General features: G+C 30.9%; 2 protein-coding genes across 2 annotated transcripts; both read left to right on the forward strand.

Annotated features, from left to right (window-relative positions):
- Nucleotides 1–1,119: 1,119 nt before the first annotated feature.
- On the forward strand, nucleotides 1,120–5,433 carry LOC145065973 (omega-3 fatty acid desaturase, endoplasmic reticulum-like). The gene is made up of 10 exons (XM_079013105.1): nucleotides 1,120–1,208; nucleotides 1,286–1,347; nucleotides 2,578–2,911; nucleotides 3,241–3,330; nucleotides 3,420–3,486; nucleotides 3,605–3,697; nucleotides 3,877–4,062; nucleotides 4,688–4,768; nucleotides 4,862–4,999; nucleotides 5,089–5,433. The coding sequence occupies exons 3-10, from the start codon at nucleotides 2,595–2,597 to the stop codon at nucleotides 5,266–5,268; spliced, it is 1,152 nt and encodes a 383-aa protein (XP_078869231.1). The 5' UTR covers nucleotides 1,120–1,208; nucleotides 1,286–1,347; nucleotides 2,578–2,594; the 3' UTR covers nucleotides 5,269–5,433.
- Nucleotides 5,434–11,384: 5,951 nt separating this feature from the next.
- On the forward strand, nucleotides 11,385–12,903 carry LOC145065974 (uncharacterized). Its single transcript, XM_079013106.1, has 2 exons — nucleotides 11,385–12,284; nucleotides 12,367–12,903. The coding sequence occupies exons 1-2, from the start codon at nucleotides 11,603–11,605 to the stop codon at nucleotides 12,705–12,707; spliced, it is 1,023 nt and encodes a 340-aa protein (XP_078869232.1). The 5' UTR covers nucleotides 11,385–11,602; the 3' UTR covers nucleotides 12,708–12,903.
- The last annotated feature ends 566 nt before the right edge of the window (nucleotides 12,904–13,469 follow it).

Consider the following 13,469-nt stretch of genomic DNA (forward strand, 5'->3'; position numbering starts at 1 on the left):
ATTTATGCTCTTAATGTTTATAAATTTGCATTTGTCCCTTTTTAATTAATTTAATTTACTTTTAGTTTCCCTCGAATTCATCCTCAATTTTATTTTGCTTATATATAGAAAATTATATCTAAATGGTTAATATTTACTTTTTGTATAAGGCCTTCAAAATCAATGGATTTTGGTGTAAGGAAAAATATGGATGAGTGGTTGACAGTTGTAGCGTGTAAAACGTTGCTCTAAATGCTAGAACATATTTTGTGCAGTGCCATATATCGATAAGTTTTAGTTGATGAAAGTGATGACAATGTCAAACTCGATATGAAGTCTCAGACAAGTTGGAGGACGATGCATTATTCGATAATATAGCTATCAACATTGATGCATGAGTCGATGAACCCAATCATCGAGTCATGGACAATACTGATCAAGAGAGGGAATTTCTTTTAAGGTGAGGTTATTGAACCCATGTTCTAACATGGTTGCATAAGCGTGTTTATGTTTATACTTTGGATCTAGGCCGGTGATGAGCAAGAGCAATGTGAGCATGTACATATGACCTATTTTTTAAGGGGTCCAATTCTTTTATTATATTCAGTTTCAGTTCAAATCTAAATGCAAAGATAGCCTAGAATCCGTCACATCGGTCACACTTTGGATTTTAATATTATAAAAAATGTTACAGGACAAATCACAAATTAACATTCAAAATAAAAAATCCCCGATATGAATTCAAGTGAAAGTATAATCCGTGACATCGGTGACACTTTGAATTTTAATATTATAAAAAATGTTAAAGGACAAATCACAAATTAACATTCAAAATAAAAAATCCCCCACATGGATTCAAGTGAAAGTATAAATTATTCTCACAGGAAGATCTTTTTTAATTTTAGCATCTACTCAACGACTCACTCACTTTTTGGTTAGGGTTTTCTTAAAGAATTTAGTAAATTATAAAATATAAATAATACACCTTTAGAAAAGGCCATCAATTTTCGCTTCTCACTGGTCATGTTTTACCATTTCCAAAGTTTATAACCTCTCCTTGAAATTAGTTCGATCTCCGAAAAACAATTATACCCCTTTAAATACATTTTTATCTCCTCTTTTCATCGTGAATTTATAAATGTTTGCTTTCATCTGATTTCATCCGGTTTTGTTAATGTTTTTCTTATTTACATCTGATTTCAACATGCCTCTCTACATCTTTCTCTAAGGTAAGGGTGTAAGTGATTATTTTTCTTCATATTCTTTTACAATCGCTCACTATTTTTTTTTTTTAAATTTCATTTAGGCATAACCATGTTGCTCTTTTAGCAACGTATTAGTTTCCACTTCAACAAGCTATAAAGCAAGGTAGTTTTCAACCTCTCTCTTTGTGTTTCTGAGCACAGAAGAAAAAAAAACACTAATAACTTCTAAAGGTGATATTTTACAAAATAACTATTTTTTGTTTGTTTTTCTATATATAACCAACAATTTGATAAAGTCCATCGATGAATCACTATTTGCTACAAATCCTCTCCCTCCAGGCATTTTTTGTCTTTATTTTTTACATTTTTTTTCCGAAAATCTCTTTCAACCTAAAACCTCATTTTGCAGCAACTTACTTTTGCTGTGAAATGATTTTTGAACATTTGCAAAACAAAAACATAAATTCATTTTTTTTATAAAAAATTTATGATTTTTGCAATGTTATGAACAATTTTATTTGTAGTATATAAAGAACAATTTCATAGTACAAGAAGAATTTTTTTTTAGTTATTTACTAAGTATTATTTTGGTGGGAGCAAACAAAAAGTAAAATTAGTAGCAAATAGTAATTTCACACAAATTTATTGCGAAATTGGTGGTTATGTATTAAAAAACCTAAAAGTTGTTTATTTTGTAAAATCTCACCTAAAAGTGACTAATTTGTATTTTCTCTTTTGATTATCAATTGTATCTCCTAAAAATAACTATTCATTTGTTATACTTGTATTTAATATTTTATTCCATTAGTCAAAATATATCCTAGTGCTATCTTGTATAATCAAACATTCTTTGTAACTCTATAGTGAGAAGAAAACTGTGTTAGGGTTCACATTTTTCCTGAACATATTCAAACAATTTAATTTTAAAATTTTTTAATCCCTTCACAAAATATACCAAGAAATCAAAAACATTTTATAATTTTTTTCTCTTTTCTAGACATGTGAATTATTTTGACATTAATTATCACAAAGAAAACTAATGTACATGTGATAAATGAGATTGACCAATACAATGATTTTGATAACATTTCGCCTTATTCTTTTCCATAAAAATCTGATCTTTTATGAAAATTCCTTTTAATTGTAATAAAATTCGTATTCACTCTCATAAACATCAAGAAGATTAATCACGCTTTTGTAGGATCTCATTACAATTACTACTTACCGTTTCCTTTATTATCGATATCAATATCACTAAATTTATCATCAAACATATCTTTTCTGATCAAGAAAGTTATGATGAATTTAATGATAGAATTCAATCTTTAATATATATACCATCAACCCCCATTCAAGTTTTTTTGTTTCCTAAAATACCCTTGAATGAAAACAGAGCCCCAAAGCAAAGCAATGGCTGTAATATCTGGAAACGGGGGAAAGCTTCAAGAAGGGGCTGTTGTGAATGGAGGTGAGGGTGATGATGTGTACTTTGACCCTTCTGCCCCTCCTCCTTTCAGGGTGGCTGAAATCAGATCGGCCATTCCTAAGCATTGTTGGGTTAAGAATCCATGGAGATCAATGGCATATGTCATCAGGGATATTTTGGTCATTTCATCTTTGGTTACCATGGCTGTCTACCTAAAGCACATTACTTTGGTTTTCTGGCCACTCTATTGGGTTGCTCAGGGCACAATGTTTTGGGCAATCTTTGTTCTTGGTCATGATTGGTACACTTTCTTTCCCTTTTTACCCCTTCGGACTTTTTTAATATTTAAAACCGATTAATACAACAATTTTGTATTAATTATCAATTAATAATATTATAATCACAAAAAATTCCTTAAAATGTGATGAGACGGGGAAGATGGAGAGAAGTTAAACATGTATGTATTTTTTTTTGTAAGTTGTAATCAGATGACAAAATTAATGTTTTAAATAGCATAACTACAATGTAATTGTTAAAAGACTTGTCTTTCCTCAAGGTGCAAAAAGGAAAAACTATGAAAGTTAAGGGGCTAGTTTTGTTTAATTTTAGTTTTTTTAACTTCTTCCACAGTGGGCATGGAAGCTTTTCGGACAGTGCTACCCTTAATAGCATTGTGGGCCATATTTTGCATTCTGCAATTCTTGTACCCTATCATGGCTGGTAAGTTCTAAAATTACATTGTTGCCCTTCTCTTCTTATTGTTGTGGTACATGTACAATCTTTAATGAATAATGTACAACTTTTTATAGGAGGATTAGTCATAGAACTCACCACCAGAATCATGGGCATGTTGAGAATGATGAGTCATGGGTTCCGGTAATTATTTTTCTTGTTTATAACAAGATATTATTATATATAGTATGTTTAATTATCATGAAAATCTAAGTAGGATAAAACCGATTTAATATTTTACAAAAGTATTATTAATTTTCAGATACCAGAGAAAACGTACAAGAGTTTAGATGCCAGTACAAAATTCTTCAGATTCAAAATCCCTTTTCCGATGTTCGCATATCCACTATACCTGGTGAGAACATGATTTTTTTTCAAATTGAATAACTTTTCATCGTTGTCTTAGAAGTAAAATGAACCTAGTATCATTATGATTATCTCTTTTATGCTGACTATAACAATATTGTTAACTTGTACTATACAACTAAACTAAATGCTTGTCATTTTTAAAAATTATTTTGCATATGTATGTAGTTGAAGCGGAGCCCAGGGAAAAGTGGGTCCCATTTCAACCCATATAGTGAAATATTTTCACCAAATGAGAGGCATTACATAGTGACCTCTACAATATGTTGGGGAGTTATGGTTTGTTTGCTTTCCTACTTGGCCAATGAGATTGGCCCAATGCTTATGTTCAACCTCTATGGCATCCCTTATTTGGTAAGTTTTTTTTTTCTAATTATTTTTTTTGTTAAACAAAATTCATCTTTCATTGCGTTGGGATTGTTTTTTTTAAGAGATTTTATGTAAATTTGAAGATGTTTATATATAAGAAAGCATCTAGATACTTATTCAAAGTGCATGCAAGAATCTTAATTACATCTTCTTTATACATAGTTATACAGATTCTATTTAGGCTATGTTTGGCGTACTAGCTGAAAAGCTAGCTGATAGCTGAAAAGCTAGCTGATAAAAAATAACGTTTGGTAAAACTAGCTGAAAAGCTACCTGAAATATCTCAAATTACATAAAAGGATGTAAGAGTATGCGTTTCTATAATTAATTAAGGGGTGTATTTGGAAAATTTAAAAAAAGCTCCTAAAAAGCTAGTCTAAGTAGCTTTTCAAAAAGCTAGCTTATAAGCTACTTTTTGATTTACCAAACACGACAACATAAAAAAGCTCGAAAAATAAGCTAGTTTATCAGCTAGCTGTGGCGCGCCAAACACAGCCTTAGACTCGTCATTGTATGTTTAACTTTTGAAGTACCATTTAAGACTAAACTGTTTATAGTCAAATGATTTAAGATAAATTGAAGTGTTCTTTTGCAATATTTTCGTTTACAGATCTTTGTGGCATGGTTGGATATAGTAACGTATTTGCATCACCATGGTTATGAGAAGAAACTTCCTTGGTATCGTGGCAAGGTATTGTTTTTGTAATTGTTAGTTATACTACGTAAGTTGTATATAAAGAACAACTATGTATAACTTTTTTATGTATTTAACGATATTGAATAGGAATGGAGTTATTTAAGAGGAGGGCTTACAACCGTAGATCGTGATTATGGATTATTTAACAACATTCATCATGATATTGGCACTCATGTCATCCATCACCTCTTCCCTCAAATCCCACATTATCATTTAATCGAAGCTGTAAGTATATGTTTAATATATATACATATATTATATAGGTTTCTTCCACAATTGACGTTATAAGTAGTACTTATATATGTTTTATGCAGACAAAGGCAGCTAAGCCAGTGCTTGGGGAGTACTATCGAGAACCTAAAAAGTCTGGATTGATACCAATACATTTGATACAGAACTTGATGAGAAGCATTCAACAAGATCATTTTGTTAGTGACGTTGGTGATATAGTTTATTATCAAACAGATGATGAGTTGACTGGAAAAAGGAAATGATGAAAACCTTCATTTTTGTAAGTTTAAGTTTCCTCACGGCGTATTAGTGATTTATATAGCGTAGTCTTTTTCTCTTTAGCAAACTTCTTAAAAATAAAATAAAATTTTGGAACAACATTTTGTCGTATGTTTTATATTAATCTTTAGTAGGTGGTCACATTGCACAGTATAACAACATAATATTTCTTACCCGTAATGAACTTGTAGTTTATAATCATTATAGTAATATATAGAACATGTTAATGGTGACAGGTTTCATGTTATATATTGATATTATCGATAAAAAAATATTGAAGTATGATATTATGAGTATATAACGAATTGTAAGTGTGTTACTAGCTACTATATGTAAAAAAGATATGTACATTGTTATTATGGGTTTACTTATTGCTATTATGATATTCTCTAGAAAAATGTAACTATATTGCTATTATATATAGATAAGAGAATATAAATACATTGATGTAGATATAAAATAAAAACTAAATCATTAAATGTCAAAAAAAAAAAGGACAGGTAACACCATGAAATGACCATGTGTCCACATCTTCCACAGACTGACCACCAAATCTATGAAAAAAGCTTCACGAATTAGAAAGGTAGTTTTTTCACATACAAATCGATTTCGTTTGAATTGTGAAATTCATTAAATTGCAAAATACTTTTAAGTCCAATCTTCTAAGCTCAAATATTATTGTCTTGTGAAATTTTGTAAATTTAGAAAGTAATACAAAAGATAGACTCTTTTATAATTATATCATAACATTAAAACTTTTTTATCTTAAAATTCTCGAATAATTCATATTTCGAAATGCCGTATTTTGACCAAGTGTTTGCTCTCTCTATATAAATGACTTTAAAAGCGCAGTTATGTTATTTTATTCGAGTTTTGGTTGAAAGTTTTAGTTTTTCATTTTTAGATTAGATATAAAGTTTTGAAGTTCATGTGATATGCAGTATATTTACCATATAATTAGTCATGTGCAACACATGAATATATGTCTAGTAACTCTTATAATAAAGGTAATCCAAATGAATATGTTTCAAAATAACTATTTTATCTTGAAACATATTCATTTGAAACGGCCACCTTATTTATTTACTACAATTGGAGAAGTTCTTTCACTTAGGTTATTCCTAATTAGTTGATTAAAAATTATTGTAAAATACCACAATTCAAAATGCTCGTTCACTTAATTGCATTAAAAAATATTTTCACCTTTTAACTAAATAAATTACTACCACTTTAAAGTTTTTTTTTAACTCATTAATAATGCATAATTGGATATATATATATATATATATATATATATATATATATATATATATATATATATATATATACACACACACACGTGCATTTAGATCATATTACTAGGGCGTAAAGAATAATATAGAGAGAAATGATGATTTGAGAACACATAAAATTCTTTTGTGGCCATATATTGATGCTGAACGAGAAAGATGTAGACGCGAAGATGTCAATTTGAATAAGTCAAATCATTTGCTAATAGTTTTTATTATGTTCATATTCTTAAAAACATGATAATGACTTTGAGTTCAATGAATGTATATTCTTTTTGTTGCATGGAGAAACATGCATGAAGATGTTAAATGTGAGTAAATATGAGTTTGATGTATTTTTATTTCCTATATTTATTGTTTCTTGAGAAAAAAGATATTTATTTATTTATTTACATATAAATAATTTATCTTAAACTGTATTTTGGATTTTTAATATATTAATTTATTATTATTATATTTTAAAGCTAATGATTTTATTATTAACATAATATACATAGTTTGTTAATTTAAATATATTCTTCTATTTAAAATAATATGTTTTAATGTCACAATTTTAAAATATTGATATAATATACTTGATTTGCTATTTAAACACTCTGAAATGAAAATTTTAAATCAAAATCTCAACTACACTCACAAGAAAATACGAAAGACTGTTTTTTAATAGTTTAAAATTTTAAGTATAATGTTAAGGGTTATTGTTACTGTAACCTAACAAACTTTAGTATATTGGTTTAAATGGTCAATCGTGACTTTTTTTTTGCCTTTCAAGGGTACGTATTTGTGTTTTACCATTTTAAAAGGTCATTATAAAAAATATGAAGGGGTCACCCGGTTAACTCCTTCCTACTCATCAATTTTGATATGCCACATGACATTTGGTCAACTGAAATGGTCCATGTGGCGCCCATATGTCATCCATGTGGATTTTTCCTGTTAAAACTATGTCGGTGGTGAAAGCCTTTGTTCTTTCTCGTTGCTTCCTTGATCACATCTTCCTACTATCCTCATTCTTCCCTAAATTCAACAATCTCCCCTTACTCAATTTGTTCCGAAACAAACTCCACGGATCGATTCCTGATTTCGTTAGCGAACTGCCGGAGTTAGAGGTATTACAACTCTGGGAAAACAACTTCATTAGAAGGATTCCTCAAGGCCTTGGCAAGAACGGAAAGCTATAGATCCTTGATCTGTCTTCCAACAAATTAACAGGTTCGCTTCCTCCCAATCTATGCAATGGAAACAAACTCAAAACGATAATCACTTAGGGAAACTTTTTAGTTGGTCCAATTCTGGAGTCTCTTGATGAATGCCAATCGCCGAATCGAATTTGAATGGGAGAAAATTTCCTCAATGGTTCGATTCCAAAAGGGCTTTTCAGTTTGCCTCATCTCTCACAGGTTGAACTTCAGAACAATCTTCTCTCCGGTGAATTCCCGGTGACCGATTATGTGTCAGCGAATATCAGTCAAGTTATTTTGTCCAACAATCGGTTAACCGGTCCGCTGCCGGCCATCATTAGCCAATTTTCCGGTGTGCAGAAGCTTTTACTCAATGGACCTTGTAAAGAAGGAATTGCAAACGTCACTCATCAACCACATTCAAAATCACCACTCTCCACCTCTATACAACTTCTTATCGTTCTTGGCCTACTCCTCTGTTCTATCGCCTTCACCATTGCAACAATCATCAAAGCTTGATCTATCAAGAAAACTTGCAAAGCTCGATCATGGAAGCTTACTGCTTTCCAATGCCTAGATTTCACTTGCGATGATGTTCTCGATTCTTTAAAGGAAGATAACATCATTGGAAATGGAGGAGCCAAGATTGTTTACAAAGGCGCCATCCCCAACAATGAATTTGTTGTAGTGAAAAGATTGCCAGCCATGAGTCGTGGGTTTTCTCACGACCATGGATTCAATGCCAAGATTCAAACCCTAGGAAGAATCAAATATCGACATATCGTGAGATTATTAGGGTTTTGCTCCAACCAGGAAACTAATTTATTGGTGTACGAGTATATGCCAAATGGGAGTTTGGGTGAAATGCTTTATGGGAATAAAGGGGGACATTTGCTTTGGGACACAAGATATAAAATCGCTATTGAAGCTGCAAAGGGTCTTTGCTATCTCCACCGTGATTGCTCACCATTAATCCTCCATCGTGATGTCAAATCAAACAATATACTTTTGGATTCCAATTTTGAAGCCCACGTGGCTCATTTTGGTCTTGAAGTTCTTGCAGGATTCCGACACCTCAAAATGTATGTCTGCCATTGCTTGGGTTATACTATATTAGTCCAGTTGATGGACACAATGTTGAAGATCTAGTCACCATTTTTGAAAAAGTCAAGTCAATGTATGCACTTAATTCTTATAACTTGTGAAAAAAGTCATGTCATCAAGAATACCGATAATAACAAGTCTTTGGCCTTTATAGCAGGTAAAAATAGACTTTATGCCCCTAAACTACCAAAAAAGTCACGATGGACCATTTAAACCAATATACTAAAGTTTGTTGGGCTACAGTGACAATAAACCTAATGTTAAATGCTAAACGTAAATTGTAATGTCAAATTAACTAAAGTATAATCCAATAATTATTTTTTATAATTATGAACAATTTTCAAAGAAGTATCTTTATTTTTTTTTGAAAGAGATAGTCTCAGTAAACAAAGAATTAATGATTTTTGTTTTTATTAACCGGCAAATCTAATTTACTCTTAACTTAACACCTAATATTACCTATGTCTGCAACAGGACTTGAACCCTCAACCTCAAAAAGAGAAACCACCACTTGATACCGTTAGGCTAGAAATCATTTGGTTAATTTCCAAAAAAGTATCTTAAAATACAAATAAAGACAATCGTCAAATGTAACATTAAATTAAAAACAATATTATTAATTTAAAATAAAAACAATTTTTAATAGTTGAAATAATCATTGAAAATAAAATGTTGGCAAATAATTTATTATTAAATTAGATAATTATAACAATAGCTAAAAATAACATTAAATCAAATATGATATGTAATTTATTAATGTTCAATCTATAGATAAGTTTGTAGACAGAGTCCATTAAGATGATTTTTGTTATAATATAGGGATATATACAGTAAAGTCCCAATATTTTCATCGATTTGACAAGAAAGTCCTAAACTTTATTTTTTTGACAGTAAAGTCCAAATTACCGGCAGTTTTTGACACTTTTACCTTTTTTTCCCGGTTATCCGGTAATTAGGATTTTTTTGTCAAAAAAATAAAGTTTAGGACTTTCTTGTCAAATCGTCAATTAGGACTTTACTGTCAAAAAAAATAAAGTTTAGGACTTTTTTGTCAAATTGTTGAAAATATTGGGACTTTAGTGTATATATAACTTTTTTTGGTTAGAAATTTAATGATATGATACTTTTTAAGCATAAGAGTTATTGAAACATTCACCAATCTGCTAGATCGTATTGAAATCCTTAACGTTTTGCTTCTTGTTAAATCGTTTTTTTAATCTCAAGAAACCGACATTGAAAAAAATTGAGATAATCAAGAAAGAAAGAACCAGGGTAGTGTTAACTTTTTGCAACTCCAAAAATGGAGAAATAAGAAACCAAAAAAAAACGAAATTGTCATTCTTTCCTTTCTCCACATTCACACCCTTTTGACTAGACATGTGTTGTTTGTGTTTGTATAAAGCCAGGGCAATTTCGTTTTTTTAGGTTTCTAATTTCTCCATTTTTGAGACTGCAAAAAGCCAACACAACCCTGGTTCTTTCTTTCTTTCTTGATTATCTCAATTTTTTTCAATGTCTGTTTGTTGAGATTAAAAAAACGATTTATCAAGAAGCAAACGTAAAGGATTTCAATATGATCTAGCTGATTAGAGAATGTTTCAATAACTCTTATGCTTAAAGAGTATCATACCATTAAATTTCTAACCAAAAAAATTATATATACACTAAAGTCCCAATATTTTCAACGATTTGACAAAAAAGTCCTAAACTTTATTTTTTTGACAGTAAAGTCCTAATTGACGATTTGACAAAAAAAGTCCTAAACTTTATTTTGTTGACAAAAAAGTCCTAATTACCGGCTAACCGGGAAAAAAGGGTAAAAGTGTCAAAAACTGCCGGTAATTTGGACTTTACTGTCAAAAAAATAAAGTTTAGGACTTTCTTGTCAAATCGATGAAAATATTGGGACTTTACTGTATATAAAATTAATTAATCATACCAAGTGTTAAAAATATAAATAAATCGATAGTTATATTCAATTTTTCTCATCAAGATTATATAATTTTAATAAGTGTCTATCTTATGGTACGTTTGTAATGGATTTAATTGAAAAAATCGAAGTTTATTTCCATCTATTTATGTATCAAATTCTTTGATCCCTAATTATAATGTTTAGTTATAACTTTGCAACCAAAGTTGTTACTTTTTATCAAATATATACGTTAATTCATATAATTTTTATTTTTATTTTTTATACAATAATACAAAAAAGTTGATCTAGATTCGTTAATTATTTATAACAAATTTATAAAAATATTAAAAAAATCACTTTGAAGTTTAAAAAAACCAGTTTATTTATATTTCAGTTTATTTTAATAGCCCGTAGATGTTAAAAAAAAACAAACATTCTTCTTTTTTCAGACTGAGATGTTTGATTCACCTCTTTTATTACAGAGGTCTACAGATATGGTCCGCAGACTACATATATTTTGTTTCAGAAAAAACAAACAACACCTAAGTGTTAATTAGAAAGGGATTTGAGAAGAAAATAGAAATAGAAAAACATAAAATAAAATAACTTCTGGAACTAAAACAGGAGAATATTGACACTTGGACGCGTGTGGGAAGCACCTCCAGTGTCTTTTTTTTCTCAACCGTACGTTCTTTAACATTCAAATCCATGTCCCGCCACCACTTTACCCTGTTCTCTTTACTTTTACCCTTTTCTGCTCACAAATTTCAAATCTTTAACGACAACCCACCTCAAAATTCCCATTGTTCCCACTCATCATCATCTAACCACCATGAAATTCCTTCATTCTCCTTCATCATCTTCCTCCACCTCCGAATTCCCCACCACCAGCTGTATCCCCGCCGCCCTCCGCCGCCTGCTCTGCTTCCACAGTCTTCCCGCACTCCCTTTTGATCATCACATCGAAGAATCCTTTGAAGATAATGAGTTCGATGAGCTTTATTGTGATAATAAGCTTAAAGGTAGTCCTGGGATTGTGGCAAAACTTATGGGGTTGGATTCGATCCCAATAGGGAATTCGATAAATCAATGGAGCAAATTGGGGTTGCAGAAAAGAAGCGATTATGTTCGTGAAGCACCGAGCTTTGTAGAGCTTGAAAACGAGAAGTTCATCATTCTTAGCTTTGAAGGAGGTGGTAAAGACACGGAATTGAAGTTAAAATCTCCGAAAACTCGAAAGTGTTTACCTGAATTCCAGGAGAAAACAAGGAACAGGAAGAATCAAGAAATGTCGATTTGTCAAAGTCCAGTGAATGGTGGAGAAGGTTTGAAGTACTCATGTGAATTGTTGGATTTCAACCAGAATTCCAAGAAATCATGTGATACAGAGTGTGCTAAAAGACGGAGATCAAGGAATAATAACCTTGAGAAAGTTGAAATTGAGTCTGACTCTGAAAATTCAAGCCCCGTTTCTGTTCTTGAATTCAAAGAAGATCAAGAAGCTTCACATTCAGGTTTGATCCCTGAAATAATGGGTTTTAGTAGTAAAATTCAGTTTTTGTAATTTTTAATGATCTGGGTATTAATAATTTGCAGTAAAAGAAGAATTGAAGTTCAAACCTTCGAATTCAAGGAGAAAATTGAGAGAGGAACTTGACCAGAATGCACCATCTCCATCTCCAAGAAGCAGCTGCAATTCAACGGATGAAGGTGTTGAATCAAGCAGAAAAGGTAAGATATGCATTGGATTAAAGAAGAATAATGCTATGATTGGGAAAATGTGGAAAGAAATTTGCAAAATAGCAGAAAGAGATATAATGGATTCAAGTATGGTGAAGAGAGAAAGATGGAAAGGTGAAGATTATGAAGAGATTGGTGTCAGTTTTGAGTTGCAAATTCTTGATCAACTAATACTTGAACTATTCACCATCACATGAAAGTAGCTAATTTGATTTGTAAAATACTTACTAATTACTATCACACTTAATTGTTTTCTTTATGGATACATATAACTGTATAAGTTAACTTCTAAGAGCCTTTTGTAGACATATCTCTCTTGATTTGTAAACCATGTTAGATTTGAATTGACTCGAACGACTTGAAGATGCCCACCCTTCAAAACTTCAAGTACAAGGTACAAAGTGTTTTTGTTGTACTACTTTGCATAACAAGAATTTGACGTTTCACTCATTTATATCATGTTATTTCCTTTTTATGTGTCTTATAGATATTATCTTAACTTGGAGAGAAAATGTCTATTCTAGTACAAATTAAATGTTTAAGTTAAAAAATACATGCACATAAATTATCATAAAGATAAACAAAGAATATACAAGGAAACGATAATAATCCTAAACCTATATGAAACACCCCTCTCATGCTATGAGACAATCTTATTTCACATTTTCAACATTTTGCACGTCGTTTTCTTCCGTAATATTTCACATTTTCAACAATTAGTTGACCTAGATCACATCACACATCTCACTGTTATCCCATAGTTGGTGTGAATCATGCTTTATATGGATATCTCACCTAAGGCCATAACTCATTCATAAGCCTACACACCCAACACCTCATACTAAGGATACTCTTTATAAACACTCTAGTCCCCTCACTAGCAACATAGTCGCTCAAATACCAACAACTCCATGGCACTCTACCCATAATCGTATGCCAGTTCCCTTAAGGACCACCTT

The sequence above is a fragment of the Lactuca serriola genome, chromosome 8 (assembly GCF_051521515.1).
Source record: "Lactuca serriola cultivar US96UC23 chromosome 8, Lser_US96UC23_V15, whole genome shotgun sequence".
NCBI classification, from domain to species: domain Eukaryota; kingdom Viridiplantae; phylum Streptophyta; class Magnoliopsida; order Asterales; family Asteraceae; genus Lactuca; species Lactuca serriola.